Source organism: Procambarus clarkii, chromosome 17 (genome assembly GCF_040958095.1).
Source record: "Procambarus clarkii isolate CNS0578487 chromosome 17, FALCON_Pclarkii_2.0, whole genome shotgun sequence".
In the NCBI taxonomy this organism is placed as follows: domain Eukaryota; kingdom Metazoa; phylum Arthropoda; class Malacostraca; order Decapoda; family Cambaridae; genus Procambarus; species Procambarus clarkii.
This window is the reverse complement of record NC_091166.1, coordinates 48,657,734-48,682,224: the sequence shown is the minus strand read 5'-3', so window position 1 is coordinate 48,682,224 and position 24,491 is coordinate 48,657,734. Positions and strand designations below refer to the sequence as shown.

The 24,491-nt window shown below is 43.8% G+C and overlaps 2 protein-coding genes across 2 annotated transcripts in view; one reads left to right on the top strand and one right to left on the bottom strand.

The window, feature by feature from the left end:
• asun (integrator complex subunit 13 asun) overlaps positions 1–24,491 on the top strand; it is a 476,385-nt gene that overhangs the window by 413,992 nt on the left and 37,902 nt on the right. The window lies entirely within an intron of this gene.
• On the bottom strand, positions 7,750–14,831 carry LOC138365702 (selection and upkeep of intraepithelial T-cells protein 5-like). Its single transcript, XM_069326195.1, has 3 exons — positions 14,683–14,831; positions 8,285–9,024; positions 7,750–7,811 (listed from the first exon to the last, which is right to left on the bottom strand). The coding sequence occupies exons 1-3, from the start codon at positions 14,829–14,831 to the stop codon at positions 7,750–7,752; spliced, it is 951 nt and encodes a 316-aa protein (XP_069182296.1).

Here is a 24,491-nt window from a genome sequence, read left to right as displayed (position 1 = left end):
GGTGTGGTTGTTATTGGTGGGGCGTTGGTTGTATGGTGATGGTGTTACTGTTATGGTTGATGGTGTAATTGGTGGCTTAGTGATGGTGTTATTAACGTAGCGGAAGCTGGTGATGGTGGTAGAATGACGTTATTACTATAACGCGCTAGTTATGATGCGAAACAGGTCAAAGGTCAAGTTAGGTCACCGGTCAGCGTCACCCATCATGTATGACTGGACCTGCCCGTCTCACCGTCAACTCGCCCGTCTCTTTCATCTGTCTGACCTGCTCCCTATACAATGGGGAACGCACAATAGGGAAAGAAACAGACAGTAACTTCCTTGACCCGGAAGGCGACAGTGAAAGTTGACGGGAAGAAACTGTGACGTCAGATTGCTGGAGATTACTCCGGGGGATTTGAGAGCATCTTGACTTGTGTTGGAGATACGAGGTGTGGGAGGCGACCCCTGGTGGTGGTGGTGGTGGTGGTGGTGGTGGTGGTGGTGATGGGGGTGGTGGTGATGGTGGTGGTGGTGGGGGTGGTGGTGGTGGGGGTGTTGGTGGTGGTGGGGGTGGGGGTGGGGGGGGGGACGGTGAAGAGATTGGGATGAGGGGGTGGAAAGGTTCTAATTAGCATCCTCATCACTATAGCCACAATCATCCCTACCACAACAATCATCCTTACCACGACAACAACCACCCTCCACCACGTCAACAACCATCCCTACCACGACAACAACCACCCTCCACCACATCAACAACTATCCCTACCACGGCAACAACCACCCCCCACCACGACAATAACTACCCCCCACCACGTCAACAACCATCCTACCACGGCAACAATGACCACTATTGAAAAAGCCATATTTTTTGTGGTAGAGGTCGTGTGGCATAGTACAAAAAGTAGTTCTCTTTGGCTTGTGATAACCGTCTGTTGGTCAATAGATAGAAGACAGACTAAGAGTGGTTTTGGGCCAATACATCTTCAGTTTTCCTTTTTTTTATGCTCAATATTTAACTAGGTCATGAAAATCAATATGATTCAAAAAACAATTTTTTACATAAAAAAATATAAATATGAGTGTTGCGTGACTATTCCTTTGAATAGTCACGCAACACTCTTGGGTTGACTGAGAGAAACACTAAAGTAACACAAAATATATGACTAGAGTTGAGTTTTGGGGAGAAATGTTAATAGGAAGATTTGCTGGCTGTTGACGTCATTGAACGGCTGTTGACGTCATTCATCGAAAAATTAATGATGACTGGAACCGTCCCCCGTCAAAACAGAAGTGTTGCTCAAGCTGTCAATTGCCTACATTCATCAGACAATTACGGGGGACCTGTGTGGTGCCATCTTCGGGGGACCTGTGTGGTGCCATCTTCGGGGGACCTGTGTGGTGCCATCTTCGGGGGACCTGTGTGGTGCCATCTTCGGGGGACCTGTGTGGTGCCATCTTCGAGATTCATCAACAAATTTTGTAAGACTGCGAGATGATGTCAGGGAAAAAACAAAACAAAACTGAGTCGTCTGAGTTTACACTACTACTGTCAACACCCTTCACCATCAACACCCTACACCATCAACACCATCAACACCCAACACCATCAACACCATCAACACCCAACACCGGTAAGATCCAACACTACAATGATATCAGTCCCGGGACGTGTATAGGGGGAGGGATATCAAGCTATCGAGGCGACGGGGAGTGTCCGCTATCGCCCTTGTCCCTGTGGCGTGGAGGAGCTGATGGTCCCTGTGTCGTGGAGGAGCTCATGGTCCCTGTGTCGTGGAGGAGCTCATGGTCCCTGTGTCGTGGAGGAGCTCATGGCCCCTGTGTCGTGGAGGAGAAGGGAAGAGTATGCATTATTGTGCAGTGAACTAATGTAAACAGAGAAAGAAGGTGGAGAAATTTTAGAAAGTCCTGATGAGGTAAAGACGATGCTTTTTATATGGTCAGTCGGTCACCCTAGTGTGTGATGTTCAGCCTTCCTGAGGTCCACCTTTCCCAGCCACTCTCTGACCCGCCTCATGCTCCACTTTGGCCCAGCCACATGCTCCACTTTGGCCCAACCACATGCTCCACTTTGGCCCAGCTACATGCCCCACTTTGGCCAGCCACATACTCCACTTTGGCCAACCACATGCTCCACTTTGGCCAGCCACATGCCCTACTTTGGCTCAACCACATGCCCCACTTTGGCCCAATCACATGCTCCACTTTGCCCCAATCACATGCTCCACTTTGCCCCAATCACATGCTCCACTTTGCCCAAACCACATGCCCTACTTTGCCTCAATCACATGCCCTACTTTGCCCCAACCACATGCCCTACTTTGGACCGTCTTTCTTGCGTTTCGATTTATTTTCTGCTCGTTTTCCCTTGCCTAGTATCTGTTAATTTTGTTACCCCCATCACCTACCTTACTTCCTGGCCCACCACTTGCTTACCCTGTTGCTTGCTTACCTACCCTACCCATAGCTCGCTTCTCTGGCCATTCCTTAGCTCACTTTCTTATCTTTACTCTACCTTACTGTCCTTATCATGACGAAACTCACTTTCTTGACCATTGTGTAGCTCATGTTTCTCTCCACTCCTCTAGTTCACCTTCCTGTCATGTCGCTAGTTCACATTCGTACTCACCCTCTGGTGGTCATTTTCCTGCCCCTGGCTAACTAACTCACTTTCCAGCCCACTCCAGCACATTATGGACCGTTCCTGGCCCACACTGGAACACCTCAGCCCACTTTGCAGCCCACCCTTCCTCTCAAGCCCTCAGGTCAATCTCGCTTTCCACTTTTTTTCCAGCGTAGTAACCCACCCCTTTGGCCAGCCCTCGTCAGTGTGTACCACTGGGTAGCCCTCAGGGGGGCCACCTACACCACACTTCCTGCCCCCCATTACCCCTCCCACTTTTCGTAACTTTGGCCTGGGGGAGATGTGACAGCCTCGCCAACGTTCACAACCTGAAGAAACTGTTGTACTAAAGTGGTACTTTTTGTAGTATTTTCGTACCCCCTAGAGAAGCCGCGAACAGAAAATGGGATTTAATGTAAATTTCGCGAGCTGCTATAGCTCTTGGAAGCTATACACTGGCCTTAGGGTGATTCGTACGTCAAAATGCGACGTGTTATTAGGGGGGCGGGTTGTTGTGGTGGTGCAGCGGTGGTGCAGCCAGCACTGCTTCTATTAGTGGTGATGGTGGTAGCGTCGACTGTTTGGATGGTGGTGATTGTGGTGGTGTATTTAATGTGGTTGTTGCCATCTTGGTTTCGGAAATGGTGGTGTTTTTGTGGTGTTATATTGATAGTAGGCGGTTGTGGTAGTGGCGATGGTGGTAGTGGTAATAACGATGGTGGTTGAGGTAGTAACGATGGAGCAATATTGCTCCCCGGTGGGAGCAATAGAGTGCTACAGTACTGGAGCTTCACCCACACCCAGGGTGAGGCTGGAGGTACACCCACACCCAGGGTGAGGCTGGAGGTACACCCACACCCAGGGTGAGGCATATAGACGGGTGATGACCTGTCTGCAAGAGATCCAAGGGAGGGAGGCAGAACGAAAGAACCATAAAAAATCATGCTCAAAATGCCGAAAACTTTGAGTAAGAGAGAACAGTGAGGCACGGAAGAGTGCCACACATGTTGGCACTCCGGTCATAAGCTGTGAGGCAATTTGGAAACGACATTGCGGGGAAAGCCAGCGACCAACCTCACTTGTTTTATGGCCATATAAGGAGAAACTCAAGATTAAGAGACCAAGTGATCTGGTTGAGGTGATCAGAGGAAATTCTCTTGGAAATCAACAAGAGAATTTAAGAATTACAAAGATATCAAGTGTGACGACCAGGGGGGCGAGGAGAAACACTTGGTGATATACTAGTTATACTAGATGGTCTAGAATAGTTCCTCCAGAACTAGTTTCAGCAAAATCAGTAGGATTGAACTTATTATTATTACCATGGCTGTTGAAGTAGGCGGCAGAGGTGCTTGGTCAACCGCTCACTGGAGCTGTCAGTAAAACATCTGAGACAGGAGATATCTCAGAATTCAAGAAAATGTTTCAGTCGTAATTATTTAAAAAAATGGGACAGAGAGAAGACACTAAAGTATAGACTAGTGTCACTGATAAAGTGTCAAGTGCTGGAGAAAGTAATCAGGTTGAGACTAATGGTGCAACTTCTTAGGATAACTCACCCAACCACCACCACCACTACCAGTACCAGTACCACCACCACCACCACCACCAGTACCACCACCACCACTACTAGTACCACCACCACTACTAGTACCACCACCACCACCACTACCAGTACCACCACCACCACCACTACCAGTACCACCACCACCACCAGTACCACCACCACCACCACCACCACCAGTACCACCACCACCACTACTAGTACCACCACCACTACTAGTACCACCACCACCACCACTACCAGTACCACCACCACCACCACTACCAGTACCACCACCACCACCAGTACCACCACCACCACCACCACTACTAGTACCACCACCACCACTACTAGTACCACCACCACTACTAGTACCACCACCACCACCACTACCAGTACCACCACCACCACCACTACCAGTACCACCACCACCACCAGTACCACCACCACCACCACCACTACTAGTACCACCACCACCACTACTACCAGTACCACCACCACCACCACTACCAGTACCACCACCACCACCAGTACCACCACCACCACCACCACTACTAGTACCACCACCACCACCACTACCAGTACCACCACCACCACCACTACCAGTACCACCACCACCACCAGTACCACCACCACCACCACCACTACTAGTACCATCACCACCACCACTACCAGTACCACCACCACCACCAGTAACACCACCACTACTAGTACCACCACTACTACCAGTACCCGAGTAACTCAGTAGTGCCCCCTCCCCCCCCCACCCACCCAACAGGTGCTCACAATACAAAGGAGGGAGAGAAACCTGTCAACCTGAAGCTGGCAGAACTCACCCCTCGGCCCCCGTGAATTAAGGTCCCCCTCTCCCCCCTCCCCCTAACCCCCCCTCACCCCCCCCTCCCCCTAACCCCCCCCTGGGGCAGCGGATACATCAACAACCCGTCCTCTTGTTTAGACAGTACCTGTTGTGACAGTCTGTCTACAGTCACGAGTCCGTACGGACTTAGGTCTTAGCTACTAGTATACTGACTAGTAAGGAAGTCTTTTAAAATAAATGAAGCTAAGAAGACAAAATGTTCTTGGAGCTAGTATAGCAAACATGTACTATATTAGGCCTCAGATATCGTCTATTAGGCCTAGGGAAGTTAGGATAGGTTAGGATAGCTTAGTTTCTCTTTGCAATACAAGTAAAGAAAATTGTTTTCCGGTTTGTCCAACTCAACAGTACCGATTTCTACTTTCTAATTGCAATGTACGTCGATATATATATATATATATATATATATATATATATATATATATATATATATATATATATATATATATATATATATATATATATATATATATATATCTTGAAAGGATCACATCTTAACTACCGATTATAAGCATGAAAACAAAACAAAACAGGTTAGCCTCGTTCTTCTTCTTCCAGTCCTTATCTTCTTCTCTTCCTTACTCCTCCTCCTTCGTCTTCCATCCTCCTTCCTCCTCCTACTGCTCCTCCTCGTCCCGTGGGCAGCGGTCAACATTGCCAGGTTGCCCGGCAAGTTACCTGCAGGCAGCCGCCTCAACCATCGCCTCCTGGGAGTCATGCGTCGGAGGTCTGTCTTTATCACCTCAATATATGTCTTAAGGTGTGTGTGTGTGGGGGGGTTCTTAAGGCGTCTGATGTGGTTGGGCAAAGGGGGTGGAGATTGGCTAATCATTTTTTTCGTATTTTTGTGGGAATGTTGGACGGCTGCGTTTGTCTTTGACGTTAGGCTGTGAGCGATGATTTATGAGAAGGTACGAGGACTTGTGGGAAGGGGAAACTGACCCCCTCCCCCGCCCCCCCCCCGACCCCCCCCCATCCAGGTCAGTTGACACTGCGTGCGTTCATTCTCTTATTTTTTCTCTCTATCTTTTCTTCTCTTTTCTTTTCACCTTTTTCTTGTCTTCTGTTATTTCTCTTATTATTCATTTCTTTCTCTTCTTTTTTCTTGTTTTTTTCTTATTTTTTTTTCATTCCTTTTTTCTCTCTTACCTTTTTCTCTTCTTTCTTCTCGCTATCTTACTCTCTTTTCTCTTTTTTCCCCTGCCTCTCCCTGAAGCTCCCCCCCCCCAGCTGGAGTCATTACAGGTGTGTGAACAGGTTTGTACAGAAGCATTTAGGAGGTCAGGGGGGGGGGGGGAGAATAGGAAGGGGGAGAGACGGGTAATAGGCTAAATTGGGAGGCATGCAGGAAGGCTAAGGCATAATAATTGAGAAAATTGATGGTAAAATAGGGAAGGAGCCGATAATGGGTAAAATGGGGGAGGTAGAGAGAACTTTGACACTGATAAGGGGTCTAAATAGGGAGGGATAATAATAATAGTACCTGGTAATGGGGTAAATGGGGAGCTAGGTAAGTGGATAATTGATAATGGGGTAAATTGGAAGTTAAGGGGAAAATTACAGAGATGTAGTGGAGATAAATTTGGTGGTCGAAAAGTGGGGGTAGAGAATAGTAAAGGTCTAATGGGCAAGATGGGCAGGAAAATATGGGCTGGTAATTGGGAAAATTAGAAGGTAGGGAGGGAAATTGAGGACTGATAATAGGGGAAAATGAAGAAAGATGGGGAGGAGGGGGGGGGGGAAAGAGCTACTTCTAATGGGAAAAAATGTGAAGAATAGGTGGCTCGTAATGGGGGGAAATGGGAAGGTCCCGAGGGAGCATTGGGAGTGAAACAGATAATGGGGGAAGAACAGGTGTAGATAAATGGGAAATTGGAGGAGAAAAGAAGAAGAGATTATAATGACAATGGGAGGAAGAAGGAAATAGGAAATATTAGAGGTGTAAAGGGAGGTAAGGGAGGGTAGGTAGTAGGATAGTAGGATGTAGGTAATATAGTAGGTAGCTTGGATATAACATAACTCAGAAAATGCGAAATTTCCATAAGCCATCTGAATACGTAATTTGCATACAAGACAGTGAGTGATTAATTAAAAGACGCCACTAAGGTGATATGCTGTTTGTCAATATAGCTGTCTGTGTAAGCAAATGAAGAGAATAAATGTTGATATAATTGCAACAATTACATCACAGTAGCAACACCGCTAACTACTAACTACCACTGTAATACTAAGGGCAAGTACTGCTAGCTGTCACCACTTGTAATGATAGAGGGAGGGAGTTTGCAGGGGGGAAAGCCCCAAGCCATTACGACTATATAGCACTGGGAAGGAGTCGGGATAAGGATTGGGGATGGGACGGTACGGGGGGAAAGGAATGGTGCCCAATCACTTGGTCGGCTGGGGATTGAACGCCGACCTGCATGAAGCGAGACCGCCCCTCTACCGTCCAGCCCAAGTGGTTCGTGGTAATGATTGACAAACCAAGAGCTGCCGCCAACTCAGCCAAATGATACCTGTCAAGCAGAGTTAATTACTTCAGTTTAATTACTCTAATATCTCTCGACACTTTATTGATGGCAGGAGAAGCCAACGATAACAACTGGGTGTTGTAACGTGACTGATAAATGATGTAAATTGTTTACAGTTATTCGTTACTATGAGCAGAGATTACTCTTAAGTTAAGACACTTACACAATGTTATCAGGTGTAGTTGTCCTCAGTGTAGTTAGATGTATTGCCAGACATCTCTGGTTGTTCACACACTATTAAAAATTATATATTATATATATAATATATAATGGAAATATATAATATATAATTGTATATATATTTCCATTTTCAATGAATGATTATTTGTTGTCATCTTCAAAGATTGTATATTTTGTCACATTTTTCAATGATTATTTTTGGTTTTTGCTATATTTTTTGCTGTGTGTGTGTACTCTAAGACACACACACAGCCTGGTGGCTCAGCAGACAACGCTCGGGAGTCGTAGTCCGAAGGGCCCCGGTGCGATTGCCGACCAAGGCAGAAACAAATGGGCAGAATTTATTTCATCTGATAAGCCTGTTCACCTAGCAGTAAATAGATACCCGGGAGTTCGACAGCTGCTACGAGCTGCTTCCTGTGTGTCTGCGTGTGTTAGAGAGAAATATATGATGTACATAAAATTTATATATATAAATATATATATATATATATTGAAATATAAATATATAAGAGTAATATACTCACACTCGCACACAAAATACTCAGTCATTAGATCCATTTCTCTTTGCAATGAAACCCACAGAGCAAACAAATTTGAAAATATTCCAAAGATCATACTGTACAGTCTGAAGGGCAGACTGTTCTGAAGGGCAAACTGTACAGTCTGAAGGGCAAACTGTACAGTCTGAAGGGCAGACTGTACAGTCTGAAGGGCAAACTGTACAGTCTGAAGGGCAGACTGTACAGTCTGAAGGGCAGACTGTACAGTCTGAAGGGCAGACTGTACAGTCTGAAGGGCAGACTGTACAGTCTGAAGGGCAGACTGTACAGTCTGAAGGGCAGACTGTACAGTCTGAAGGGCAGACTGTACAGTCTGAAGGGCAGACTGTACAGTCTGAAGGGCAGACTGTACAGTCTGAAGGGCAGACTGTACAGTCTGAAGGGCAGACTGTACAGTCTGAAGGGCAGACTGTACAGTCTGAAGGGCAGACTGTACAGTCTGAAGGGCAGACTGTACAGTCTGAAGGGCAGACTGTACAGTCTGAAGGGCAGACTGTACAGTCTGAAGGGCAGACTGTACAGTCTGAAGGGCAGACTGTACAGTCTGAAGGGCAGACTGTACAGTCTGAAGGGCAGACTGTACAGTCTGAAGGGCAGACTGTACAGTCTGAAGGGCAGACTGTACAGTCTGAAGGGCAGACTGTACAGTCTGAAGGGCAGACTGTACAGTCTGTACAGTCTGCCCTTCTGTACTGTACAATTTTCTGTGGTTTATAAGAATTAAAAAGAGCGCAGTGTTAATGCCTGGTGGTACAAGCCGGTATTGGATCACTTAGGGTAGGTGGGTTGGCTATTTTGTGACATTTTGGTTAGATATAACCATTGTATTTTTTGCGCTGAGAACTTGAGAGAAACTGCGGTTGCAACTCTGTTATCTGCCATGTTTAGCATGTTAATGGAATTAGAACTGCCTAATCTAACCAAACACAACCTAAACTGACTTTTAGAATATAGTAACGTAAACTTAACCTAACCTATTCTATCCTATCCACTCGTATCCTAGGGTAACCTATTCTACCCTAGCCTAAGCAAACTTATCCTAGCATAACCTATAACCTATCCTTAACTAAAATATTTTAACCTAGCCTATTCTAGCCTAACCTAACCAAGGATAACCTATCCTACAATTGCCTAGCCTGTCATATCCTAATCTTGATGGAATCCTGAAATCAGGAGTGACACACACACACACACAAACACACACACACACACACACACACACACACACACACACACACACACACACACACACACACACACACACACACACACACACACAGGAACTTTTTCAGTGTCAGAGTAGTTAACGGATGGAATGCACTAGGCAGTGATGTGGTGGAGGCTGACTCCATACACAGTTTTAAATGTAGATATGATAGAGCCCAGTAGGCTCAGGAACCTGTACACCAGTTGATTGACAGTTGAGAGGCGGGACCAAAGAGCCAAAGCTCAACCCCCGCAAGCACAAATAGGTGAGTACAAATAGGTGAGTACAAATAGGTGAGTACACACACACACATAGGGGGGACATGATCACCACATTCAAGATTCTGAAGGGAATTGATAGTGTAGATAAAGACAGTCTATTTAACACAAGGGGAACACGTACAAGGGGACACAGGTGGAAACTGAGTGCCCAAATGAGCCACAGAGATATTAGAAAGAACTTTTTTAGTGTCAGAGTGGTTGACAAATGGAATGCATTAGGAAGAGATGTGGTGGAGGCTGACTCCATACACAGTTTCAAGTGTAGATATGACAGAGCCCGATAGGCTCAGGAATCTGTACACCTGTTGATTGACGGTTGAGAGGCGGGACCAAAGAGCCAGAGCTCAACCCCCGCAAACACAACTAGGTGAGTACACACACACACACAGAGGGCGCCCTTGGAATGAGTGGCCACAGTGTATTGAACTTTGAGTACCTGGTAGAGCTAGGAATTATCTCCCCCAAAAAAGAACTAGGAATCAAAAGGCTGGCATACCGAAAGGGGAATTATGAACAGATGAGAAGTTTCCTAAGTGAAATACACACACACACACACGTCTACAGACCAACAAGGGCTTGATAATAAATGGACACAGGTGTAGTTGGGCAGTTAGTTTGATGAGGACAATGATTCCCAGCCTCGTGGTGTGATCCAGTATGACTGCTGCGTGGAGTGCGCCGCGCCGGGGCCCCTGTGACGCACATCGCTCTGACATGACACCTTTAAAAATCCCTTGAACTCCGACAGTGAGGTAGGTTCTACGCACTTTGGGCGGGATCTACGCAGTTAGGTCGGGTCCTGTGTACTTTGGTTGGGTTTCTTTTGCAGGTTGGTCGGTTTCTGCGCAGTTTGGTCGGGTCCTGTGTACTTTGGTTGGGTTTCTTTTGCAGGTTGGTCGGTTTCTGCGCAGTTTGGTCGGGTCCTGTGTACTTTGGTTGGGTTTCTTTTGCAGGTTGGTCGGTTTCTACGCAGTTTGGTTGGGTCCTGAGGAGATTGGTCGGGTGATATATGCAGTCAGATCGGGTGCTACATAGTTCGATATGGTTCTACGGAGTTTGTTTTGGGTTCTACATAGGTGAGTCTGTCTATGCTTGCAAAGACAGCCTGTAGTAGACATTAATATGGGTGTTTCATAAGCAGGGACAAAGAGAATACTTAAATATCTCATGACAATCCGACTGACCTGCTAACAAATTCACAAAGACCTGAAAGTTGTAGCATTGAACATTATGATAAATATTGTGAGGAGACATTGACATATGGGACCAATAGAGCAAGAGCTCGGCAATGTGATGTTATAGTGGCCAGAATACACCTGGGATATAGACGTATTTGGCAGCTTTCTCAAAACCCAAATGTCGAATGCACCATGTGTCAACTTTGTGAAAGTGTCGAATACACAATGTGTCAACTTTGTGAAAGTGTCGAATACACAATGTGTCAACTTTGTGAAAGTGTCGAATACACAATGTGTCAACTTTGTGAAAGAGAAACATGAACATTATATTGTAAAATGTCCCATATTGACTGACTCGCGCCCTCCTAGGCTGAGGTATGCTGAACTCTGTAACTTCTGTATGAATACTGGAACACTTGATGATATAGTGGAGGTGTACCCAAGATTGACTATGTAATGCTTCACATACAACACGTACAATGTATGTGATGTAACTATAACTTGAGCTTATAAAAACATATTAATCACCTTCAGTGATTAAGGGCTTATTAACACACTAGTTTCTATAGCAGTATCTTTCTCTGTCAAAGTAGGACAGACACAAAATGTATGTGTATGTATGTACCTGTCTGGGCAGTCACTATTGGCATTGAGGCACATTCCTATGTTTGTTTCCGTTGTGTAGACTGCAGGGTGGAAGCCTTCGTTCCTTTCCGTGACTGTTACATCTTCCGTGACAGGTACAAGAGGAGTGTTGTCAACGCTTACGTCGACCGGGCTCTCAGTCACAGCTCAGGATGGAAGCAAGCCGATGAAGAACTCTGTAGGGTAAGGCAGGTCCTAGCCAACAATGGCTTCTCTAACGGTTATGTTGAAGACGTCATAAAAAGAAAGGTGAAACGCCATGCAACCTCTGAAGAGTCAACTTACACAATACCTGTAACTACCCTATTAGACTGTTTTACAGGAACTTCTTTTCAACGCCTCATAAAACGGAGGAAAGGGTCCTGAAAGGTATTATTAATAGGAACATTATCCCTACAGATAAAAATCAGAAAATACAATTGACAATTTACTACAAAAACAAAAAAACGGCCAACCGTTTATATCTCGAACACTTGTTTATGTAGGACTAACGTAAATCAGTGTATTGATGTATGTGGGTTAGATTAGCATTTTAAAAGCACTACAATCACCTTCTGAGGTTGATTGTTCAATAAACCCCTGAACTATATGTTTAACACATCTCTCACCCTGTCCATGGAGGACAGAAGAAAATGTATATATGCTGGTTAGCAGTGTAAATGTCTGGCCATGTCTGTGGTAGAAAAAAAATGACTTTACATTTGTTACGAAATCGACTGTTCTGTTCAAAAATGCGATAAGTTGAACAAATTTCAGCACATTGACATTTTTCTGCGCATCATTTTCGACAGGTTAGGCGCCCGGTTCAAACCCTTGCTGGGGTTTTGAACTCTTCAGGTTAGGCAAGACAGTCGCATTTTTTTTTTACAGAGTGGCGAATGGAGAGTGTCGCGTCTTGCCTCACACGTCGGTCCAGTTTCCTGGTCGTTGCCTCGTTGAACGGATGTATTTTTAGCCAAGTTTACCTGTCATGACTCTGGAGATACCTTTCCTATTGTCTCCTCGTGGTTCTCATTTCTGCAGTTTACCTGGCAGCCTTCTTTTTCTTCCTGGGGTTAGTTTACTCTCAAGTTGACCAGACTACACACACTAGAAGGTGAAGGGACGACGACGACGACGTTTCGGTCCGTCCTGGACCATTCTCAAGTCAAATTGTCTCAAGTCCATTCTCACAATCGACTTGAGAATGGTCCAGGACGGACCGAAACGTCGTCGTCCCTTCTCTTTCTAGTGTGTGGTCTGGTCAACTTACTTTAGCCATCTTATTGTGACTCATCGCCTGCTTACTCTGGAGTTCCTTCACTAAGTAACCTAACTCACTCTCTCTCTCTCTCTCTCTCTCTCTCCCTCTCTCTCTCTCTCTCTCTCTCTCTCTCTCTCTCTATCTCTCTCTCTCTCTTCTGGTGTATTGGTCTGTAATGTTAACTCTTTATTTGTGTTTTCAAGAGTAAAATGATGGGTAATTGTGAGGGGCAGTCAGACTCTTGCTCTCAACTCTTGTTTGGTGACGCTAATTGTATTAGAAATATTAACTACAACCATTTATGGTATTACAGGAATGATAATAATGGTAGTTGTAATAAGAATAGGGGTAGTTGTAGTAATAATAGTGGTAGTTGTAATAAGAATAGTGGTAGTTGTAATAAGAATAGTGGTAGTTGTAATAAGAATAGTGGTAGTTTATAAATATTATATTAGATTATATAGATATTATAGATTATAAATTATTATATTAATTATATTATAGTTTATAAATATTATAATATTTGTAATTAGTAATTGTTACTCTTCCTTCTGCTTGGTGTTGAAGGAAGCCGACCTCGGGTGGAAGAGAGCTGTGGCGATCTCTGTCAGGAACCCGTAGGTGAAGGGCTGGGACGTCCACCTCCCGAAGGGGTCGTGCGGCCCAACAGGCTGTTTCAGGAGGCTGGGGTCGTTCTTGCCCTTGATGGGGTGGTTCTTCTCCCGCCCCGACCACGGCGGTCTCCGGGTTTGGAGTCCCTGAGTCCCTGAGTCCCTGTGTCCCTTTTACCAACTCGGAGGTAACCTCTGGAGCTGGAGTCCTTAGGGCAGTTCGATGTTACATTCAACCTCGTTCTGACAGTTTCTGCGACGGCGCTGGAACCAATTGTGTTGGCGTTTGCCTTTCCATTGGAGACTTTCGGCGCCGTGGAGAGGAGGGATCTGCTGCATGGGTAACAGCTTCTCCCCCGTATCAACCTACCCTGGCTTTGTGCCCTGGGGAGGCCACTCCAGACCGACAACCATAACTCCATAGTCTCCTGAGACTGACTAATAGGAGCAGCCACTGTTAATATTACAACTACCAGTATTATGATGGTGCGACAATCACTAACAAGACAATTACTTGTACACATTCAACAGCAGAAACAATAGCAACAGCGGTAGCCTTTCCTGTCCTGTCCTACAGGCGTTATCTACCGTCTATTCCTTGACCTGCACTTGGCTGGTGCACGGCAAATTGCAACCACCAACAAGCCCCTTCTCCCAATGTGTGCCTGTTTCCCCTATGTCATTCTCTCCCTACTCTGCCCCCTGGCTGTCTCTCTCTCTCTCTCTCTCTCTCTCTCCCTCTCTCTCTCTACTGCGCCTCTTTAACACTAGAGAAACACATCCTGATACAGGGACGCCCGTTTACGCAAGACACGTTCAAACCCTCTCAACATTTCCAGGAAAATGTTCTTCCAGAAACACCGACCATGGGCGTTGAGACACTGGTTAACTGATCGTACTGGAATTCCTGTGAGAGTTTTTGTGTTATTATTATATACGTTTGTGTGTGTTTTGTGTTGTGTTTCTGGCTATGTGTGTTTATGTTTCACGTGTATTTTGTATTGTAAATATGTTGCGTTTTGATGGCGATTTAGCTTTGTTCTGAGGGTTGATTTTTGTAATCGTACGTCAGCCATGCGCTTTGTGTTAGTGTGTACTAACCTAGTTGTGTTCTCCTAGCTTTGTGATTTAAATGAGTCTACTTGGTCGAGGGTAATCTCTTGGGCGCCATGTAACAACTCTCGGCAGTCTAATTACCTTACACAAGTTTCTAAAGGCAGTTTTGATGTTAGCCAGCCTCGCATACGCCGCTGATGATTCCATTTCATGTGGGCCTCAAGGGACAAGTTTGGCGTAATATCAACTTCTACATCTTGTTTTATTTCGTAAAGGACTTCATCTCCCATTCGGTATCCAGTGTCTGGCCTCCTATTTCCTCCGCCCTAGTTTCATTACCTTACATCTTGGGGTTGAACTTTAGTAGCCATTTGTTGGACCATTCCTTCAGTTTGTGTAAGTCATCTTGTAGCCTCATGCTCTCTTCCTCTGTCTTAATCCTCCTCATAATTGTTGCATCACCAGTGATCACAGTGATACACGAGACTGTTCCCTCTGGCAGATTGTTAACATACGTGTCTGTGCGTATGTGTGCATGTGCCTGCCCGTGTATGTACTTGTATGTACGTGTGCGTATGTGTGCGTATGCCTGCCCGTGTATGTAATTATATGTGCATGTGCGTGCTGGTACATGTGCGTATGTGTGTAGTCGTGTATGTACATATGTGTACATGTGCGTATGTGTGCATATGTGTGTATGTGTGTATTTAACAGGTGTGGGCGTGTATGTATGTATGTCAGTCCATGACTCACAGGCCACATCAGCGTACCTGACTTAAACATCTCCAAGGTGGCCACATTTAGGCTCACTAGTCACTACATATCTTGAATACCGCCTCAGAGTAAAGGTAAATATTGCTTTTAAAATTGTATTTGCTCAATATTCTACACTTTCTAAATCCTTCATTAACGACAATTATTTAGGAGTAAGACTCGCGAAAATTAAAATCCGCTAAATTGCACCAAGGCCATGAATGCGTAGTACTACTGCAGCGTTGCCAAGTGTCGCATTACAGAGCAACTTATTCGTAACCAACCCTCCCATTCAAGTGATAGTTGTAAGTACATTATATATTGGAAGAGGAAATTAACTTCTTCTGGGGAATATAATTACGGTATTTGAAGCCTAAATGACCAATATTTCCAAATATAAATAAGATCACCTTATGGCAATAGTATTTACTATAAACGGCCACCTTCGTTCAAATCGTTTCTTGAAATCACTCTTGCATTCCAGGTACAAACGTTAGCTTTAGGAGCTTTGTAGCTTTAATGCCATGAAGTATTTTGATATATAGACAAGGGGAGAGGAAGATATATATCAAGATAACCCACCAAGTGTATCGGTAATATCGAGGTTCCAACCCGAGGATGACGTCACCAGCCTGAGAGAGAGAGAGACGGTGTACACACACCAAAGACGACCGAAAAAAATATATGACTTGGCAACGTTGACGCTAGTCATCAGGTTCTACTGGAAGTTTCTCGAAGATCTTTTTGTCTTACCTCTCCGTAAGTGAGATGAGTCAGGAGGAGGAATATTTTTACCGAATATGAATGTTTTGGAATGTTGTGTGGGGGTGGGGGAGGGGGGGAGGGGTATGTTTGGGTAGGAAAGGGTTATGGAGGGAAGGGAAGGAGGTCAATAGGGGAAAGGGGGGAAGGGGGGGGGGGCTGATGCAACAACCCCCCCCTGACTCATTATAGGTGGTCAGGGGGCGCCCCTCCCCCCTTAAGGAGCGGAGACGAGCCTAAAATGACCTCTCGTTAGTCTGGTGGTAATTACTGTTATTGTATTGTTTACTTGTTGTTTAATAATGATGGCTTCAAATAGTTTGCCCTTCTAATTTACACACTTTATTCATTAACACACACACACACATATATATACATATATATATATATATATATATATATATATATATATATATATATATATATATATATATATATATATATATATATATTTCTTATAATATACGTGTCCGGTTAGTGTTTGGGTATTAAACTTCCACCTGTGCCGCCGTGGTCATTGTTCCACCCATTGAGTGACGCTGCCCATGCTAAATAGTTTGTCTTTGTCCACCCTGTCAATTCCCCTGAGAATTTTGTAGGTGGTGATCATATCTCCCGTTACTCTTCTATCCTCCAGGGATGTGAGGCTTAGCTCCTGTAGCCTTTCCTCGTAGCTCAGACCTCTCAGTTCTCTCACTAGTCTGGTGGCATATCTATGTAATCTTCTCTAACTTTGTCTTGTGTTTAACTAGGTATGGACTCCAGGCTGGAGCTGCATGCTCCAGGATTGGTCTGATATAAGTGGTATATATAAGGTTCTGGTGCCTTACACAGGTTCCTAAAGGAAGTTCTTATGTTGACCAGTCTAGCATATGCCGCTGATGATATCCTTTGGATGTGGGCCTCTGGGGACAGGTTCGGTGTGATATCAACCCCCTGATCTTTCTCTCTATTTGACTCTTGCAGGATTTCACCTCCCAGATGGTACCTTGTGTACAGTCTCCTGCTCCCTCCCCCTAATTTCATTACCTTACACTCTCCTGAGTTGACCTTTAGCAGCCATTTTCTAAACCACTCCTGCAGTTTGTCCAGGTCGTCCTGTAGTCTCATGCTGTTCTCCTGTCATAGAGCTCGTCCTGGGAGACAAACAGACACATACGGGGCCCAGATCAGCTGTTGTTGTATTGATTACAGAGTATCAACAATTAGCGGGGGGGGGGGGGGGGGGGTATTGTACTGTGGTGGGGAGAGGGGAGAGGGTCTCCCGGAGGGGGGGGGGATAGATTGATGGAAAGGGGGGGGGGGTGGAAGGGGGCAGTAATATCGTCACATATTTGTTGTTGTTGGTTGTGGTTATACCTTGTATTTACCTGTGTTCAATTTCGAGTGTTTGACCTCAACAACGTGGCCGGAGGACAGATGTTTTTTTTAGGGTGGGGGGAGGAGGGGGATAAGTAATCAGATAACAAAAGCGATTGTGGAGTAAAAAATGATAACAAAAATCAAGGGTAAAACAAGATAGCATCTGTGAGCGTCAACACATGGCGTCCGAGCACACTAGGTGTGTGGTCACTCACAGGATGAGTGACTTACCAGTGCTGTCTGTCTCTGTGGTGGTGTGTTCACTCACACGATGAGTGACGCTGGCCAGTGTGGCGGTGTGTTCACTCACAGGATGAGTGACGCTGCCCATTACTGCTTCTGCGGCGGTGTGTTCACTCACAGGATGAGTGACGCTGGCCAGTGTGGCGGTGTGTTCACTCACAGGATGAGTGACGCTGGCCAGTGTGGCGGTGTGTTCACTTACAGGATGAGTGACGCTGGCTAGTGTGGCGGTGTGTTCACTCACAGGATGAGTGACGCTGTGTTCACTCACAGGCAGTGTTGCCAGATTGGGCTACAAATAGCGAATTGGGCTACTTTTGAGAGCCCCGCGCTCCCAAGTTTTTAATTTCGCTACTTGCTACTTTTGGGGCTAATTTAAAAGCAAGATGTGCTAATTTGGGCTATTAATGTTAAGAATGTACGATTGCGAGTTACATGAAAGTAACTTAGCTATAAATAATTGTAATTAATAATAATTGTAAATATTATTTAATACTAAATAATATTATTTAATAAATTAGTCCCAATTCAATGCAGAGTTTTCTTCCAAGCACAGAAACTTGTAAATATAAATACAAGATAATAGATAGATCGATAAATAGACAATTTTCAAATATTGCACCAAGTAATGGCGAGAGGAAAAAACTAGACAGTATACATTACATTTGAAATTAATAATGGATGAATGGTAATAAATTGGTGTATGTTTGTATGTATATCAGACAAAGTCCATTTAATGGCAGAATTTAGCCATTTTGTGTAAAAACTTTTATATCTCATATTATTAATTATAACAGTATATACAAAGTAATAGTTTGTATATACAAGAGATGAAACAGAGAGCCATGAGCTGGAGCGATGTGTTGAGTCCATAAGGAGGCCGAGCTTCCAGAAATACCTTCCTGTGATTGGCTGTTGCGGGGAATACCAACACTCTTTTATGAATAAAATTTAAACTAAGAAATAGGTCCTTGTGCACAACAACAAGGTTGTTGTGAAAAAGAACAACAATTTCTGTTTTGCACCTGACAGAAATCTCCATCTAACTGAATAATTTACTCGAATAAGAGGGCAGAGCAGCGTATCATTATTTGTGTCAAGGCAACCCCCCAATAATAACGTCAGAAGTTAGGTAGACAGCCTGTCTAACGAAGCTGCAAGCTAAAACACCGTTATCCTGTAGTGTTCATCTGTAGCTTGACCCTAAATACTCGTTTATTAAAGGAATTTATTGTTAGAGTTCATAAGGAATGAACTTTGTTCAAGGCAGAGTTTCCAGCAAATACCTTCCTGTGATTGGCTGTTGCGGGGAATGCCAACGCTTATATGAATAAAATGCAAAATAAGAAATACGTCCTTTTGCTCAACAACCTTGTTGTTGTTGTACAAAAGAACAACAATTTATGTTTTATACAAGACAGAAATTTCCATTTAACTGAATAATGAAGACCAATAAGAGGACGGAGGCATTGTATCGCCGATATTATTTGTGTGAGGCAACCCCCACTGATGACGTCACAAGTCAGGTAGCCAGCCCATGTTTCTGTAACACTCGTTACATCCGGCAGTATTTAATTATCATTATATTAATGCTTTTAAATAATTAACATTTCACTTTTTAGGTAGATTAAAGTTGAAACAGAATGTCATAAGCAAGGATGGTGTGCTAAATAAAGATTATTTATTAAGTGGATGGAGCCTTTAGCTGATCCCTTCCTGTGATTGGGTGTTGTGTGAATGTCAACAAAGAATGTCTACCAATGATATGCCATTTATTATGCAACCCAATACCACTTGTGGGCGGAGCTTGGAACCTCCTACCCGAGCACAACAACCCGCCTTATGGGTTGCTGTTTGGCTATTTATAGTGCGTTGGAAAAAAACTAGATGGCGTTAGTGGTATTTTGTGGGGCAATTTGTTATAGGTGTAATTTGGTGTCAACAGATGGCGTAAGCTGTATCTTATGGCTACTATTGACCAGCTAATTGATAGTGTTCTCTTCTGCCGACAGATGGCATCAGCTGTTATTATTACTTCCGAATTCCCTTTAAACACTGATCTACAAATCCCTTGGCTTATGATAAGGTTTTATTTATACCATTTATGATAAGTATTAGATAACTGGAGTTCCGCAATTACTTTTATTTATCAACTGTTCAGGATATCATCATATAACGTCAGGTTAGGACGTACTGCTCTCGATTGAAATTGAAATTGAAATTGAAATTGAAATAAGTTTATTGAGGTAAAATACACACAAAGGGATGAGGTAGCTCAAGCTATTCTCACCCCATTCAGTACAACGTGTTAATATATACATAGACACACATCACAAATAAACATATTTACTAATCTGCTCTCGATTGATGTAGATTAAGCCACCCAAGAGGTGGCACGGGCATGAATAGCCCGTAAGTGGTGGCCCTTTTGAGCCATATATATATATATATGGGGTATTTAACCAACCAGAACTCCAATCCTCTCCCAGGCAATGAGATAGTGTGGGACCTCTAATGCTCTTTCATCGGTTCCTGTAATATGGGAAAACTCAGTGCCAAATGCTTAATGCACAGACATTAAATACCCCAGAATATTTTAAATTTAAATACCCCAGAATTCCTACCTCTCTTATGGCTTTGAAGTATGGTGTAGTGGATACAGCATGCAACTGCCACCTTGTTGGCCAGTGTTCGAGTCCCCTGGTGGGTTGAGTGTCTAAAAAGTTATAAACTTCAGCTACTGGAATAGGGTAGTCTGTGCATTATATATATATATATATATATATATATATATATATATATATATATATATATATATATATATATATATATATATATATATATATATATATATATATATATATATATATATATATATATATATATATATATATATATATATATATAAGGTGTGTGTATGTGCAGAAATAATATTAATAAAACAATTAACATCGTGTAGAGTACTCTATATATCAAAATATATTACTTTGAAACCCATATCATTCACTAAAAAAAATTGGGCTACTCTTATTACAAATTCGCTACTTATAGACCATCAGCTTGCTACTTTCCCCCTTCCACGGACTAACCATAGCCCGTGCTACTTGCCCCGCTCCTGTGCCAGGTAAGTTACGGGCTCACCATAGCCCGGGCTACTTGCCCCGCTCCTGTGCCAGGTAAGTTACGGGCTCACCATAGCCCGTGCTACTTGCCCCGCTCCTGTGCCAGGTAAGTTACGGGCTCACCATAGCCCGTGCTACTTGGAACTTGTTCCGAGTAGCTGAATCTATAACAACAACAACGCTACTTTCAGCAATTTGGATCTGGCAACGCTGCTCACAGGATGAGTGACGCTGGCCAGTGCTGTCACTATGGCGGCATTAACCACCACTACTACTGGCATCACTAACAAAACCACAACTTTTAAAACAACCACCATTACCATCACCACTATTACCTGACCTCGGGGGGGGGGGGGGGACCCTTAACCCTAAATCCACAAGGTATATATTCATCTCAGTCAAAATATTGGTTGAAATCCTCCATCAAACCCAAATCACATATCCATCGGGACGTCTCACCGGGATATATATCCCTAAGGGACGTCAGCCCAGGGGAAGGGTTATCCCCTTGGCGTCAGGGCGCCCCCTGGCGGGCCCCCCTAAATGTGGTTCACCGCTCCCGAGGTGACGTAACTCTCTACGTCATTGCTTACGTCATATGTGGTGCCAGATATCTCTAGATGAAATTTTATTTATTCCTGTTTTTTTGTTGTTGTTGCTGTTTTTATTGTGTTAATTTACAATTCGAATGTTTATGTTAGTTGTTACTTAGAGTAATTGGCGATGTGCGGGTTTTGTTAGGTATTTTTGTTGTTAAATAAGGGGGGGGGAGTATTTTTGGAGGTAGGACAACAAAACTGTAATATGGCAACACCGAGAGAGTCTAGGTCAGTATTTTCCTATTTTGAATGTCCCTTCTCAAGGTTATATCTTATATTGGCTTCACCGTCACAGGCCTGGCCCGCCGCCAGTACTGACGTCACACACACACACACACACACACACACACACACACACACACACACACACACACACACACACACACACACACACACACACACACACACACACTGTGCAACTAATGAGAAAGGACTGGAGTTTTAAAGAGATGGCTATCCTGGGCTGTGAGGGATTCAGAGACTACATAACAGGCACCATGACATTGGGAGGACCAAGAATAGTAGAATAGTAGTAGCAATGATATATAATCCTCCGCCAAATGACAGAAGACCCAGTCAAGAGTATGACAACAACAACATGGCAGTTATTACTATAATTGAGAAGGTAGCCTCTGCTGCCTGTAGAAATAGATCCCACCTGCTCATCATGGGGGACTTCAATCACGAGATAGACTGGGAGAACAGGGAACCGCATGGAGGAGAGGATACATGGAGAGCCAAACTAATGGAGGTGGCGACAAAAAACTTTCTAAGCCAACATGTCAGGGAACCCACTAGGATGAGAGGAAACGATGAACCAGTGAGACTCGACCCAGTCTTCACTCTGAACGACTCCGACATAAGGGAAATTGGCTTTGAGGCTCCAGTAGGAATGAGCGACCACGGTGTACTGGCGTTTGAGTATCTGGTTGAAGAAGGGTTCTTGAACTCGAGGAGGGGTACTGAAGACAAAAGGCTGGCATTCCGAAAGGGAAACTATGAGGAGATAAGAAAATTCCTAACAGATATAACATGGGAAACAGAGCTCAGGGGAAAGACGGCCCAAGATATGATGGATTACATCACACAGAAGTGCAAGGACGCAGCAAACAAGTTTGTCCCAGCCCAAAATGAAAACAATGAAATGAAGATGAGAAACCCATGGTTTAATCAGAGATGTAGGCTAGCTAAGCAGCAAAGTAAAAGGGCATGGAGAAACTATAGGAATAACAGGACACTGGAGAGCAGAGAAAGATACCAGAATGCCAGGAATGAATATGTTAGGATGAGAAAAGAGGCAGAAAGACAATACGAAAATGACATCACAAGCTCAGCCAAAATTGCTGCATAGCCACATCAGGAGAAAAACAACAGTAAAGGAACAGGTTATGAAATTAAGGATAGGGGCAGAAGGATTCACTACAAACAACAAGGAAGTGTGTGAGGAACTGAATAAGAAATTCCAGGAAGTCTTCACCTTAGAGCAAGGAGAAATTCCAGAGATAAGAGAGGGAATAGCTAACCAGGAACCACTGGAAGAGTTTGAGATTTGGGACCAAAGAGGCAAAGCTCAACCCCCGCAAGCACAACTAGGTGCGTACACACACACAGGGGCCTCGCGGCTGAGTGGACAGGACTCTGGGGTCGTAATCCTAAGGGGCCCCGGGTTTAATCCCCAGCAGAGGCAGAAACAAATGGGCAGAGTTTCTTTCATCCTGGTGTACCTGTTCACCTAGCCACATTTCTCCTGGAGTTCACAAAATTATGACCGGAATGGGAAATCCACCACAAAATACAAGGAAAAAAAGAACCGGCGTAAATCCAGGAAAATTTGCAACGACAAAACTATATATAATCTCCATCAGTTTCCCCGCCAAATGTGACGCGTCCCGAGAAATTCCCTGCCCGTGACGCGCAGAGTTAACCTGCCGGGAACTTCCCCTCCAGAAACAAGTTTTCACACTGAGGTGGCAAGAGTGAATGTATCGTGTGTGGGGGGGTGGGGGTCTCCTGCCCCCCCCCTCACCCCCTCCCTCTCTCTCTCTCTCCCACTCCCCCTCTCCCCCCAACAGTCTCCACGGGCCGGCCTGGCCTGTTCCCGGTATAGGGCAGCCATGACGTCACCGGAGGTTGCCGGAAACCAACTGATGTTCAGATGAGAGAGAGAGGAGGATGCTGTGTCCCCACACACACACACACACACACGTGTGTGTGTGTGTGTGTGTGTGTGTGTGTGTGTTTTAAAATTAGGTATGATAGGGAAATGGGACAGGAGTCATTGCTGTAAACAACCGATAGCTGGAAAGGCGGGATCCAAGAGTCAATACTCGATCCTGCAAGCACAAATTGGTGAGTACAAATAGGTGAGTACACGTATTTGTCAATATCCATATTAATACAAAAAAATAATTGACAATTGCAATGAAAGGAAGGAATTTACAAACCACTAATAAAATTACAGACATATTATATATATATATATAAATATATATATATATATATATATATATATATATATATATATATATATATATATGTATATATATATATATAAATATAAATATATATATATATATATATATATATATATATATATATATATATATATATATATATATATATATATATATATATATATATATATATATGTCGTACCTAGTAGCCAGAACGCACTTTTCAGCCTACTATGCAAGGCCCGATTTGCCTAATAAGCCAAGTTTTCATGAATTAATATTTTTTCTCAATTTTTTTTCTTATGAAATGATAAACCTACCCATTTCATTATGTATGAGGTCAATTTTTTTTATTGGAGTTAAAATTAACGTAGATATATGACAGAACCTAACCAACCCTACCTAACCTAACCTAACCTATCTTTATAGGTTAGGTTAGGTGAGGTAGCCGAAAAAGTTAGGTTAGGTAGTCGAAAAAACAATTAATTCATGAAAACTTGGCTTATTAGGCAAATCGAGCCTTGCATAGTAGGCTGATAAGTGCGTTCTGGCTACTAGGTACGACACATATATATATATATATATATATATATATATATATATATATATATATATATATATATATATATATATATATATATATATATATATATATA

Bases quoted from the DNA above. Each gene is read 5' to 3' on its own strand.
- LOC138365702 (XM_069326195.1), bottom strand. From the start codon at position 14,831: ATGGGAGATGAAGTCCTTTACGAAATAAAACAAGATGTAGAAGTTGAT. The intron at 9,025-14,682 runs GTAATTAGACTG...TATAAACCACAG, and splicing joins CCTTTAGAAACTTGTGTAAG to AAAATTGTACAGTACAGAAG. The intron at 7,812-8,284 runs GTGAGTATATTA...AATTTTTAATAG, and splicing joins TGAGTATTTTGTGTGCGAGT to TGTGTGAACAACCAGAGATG.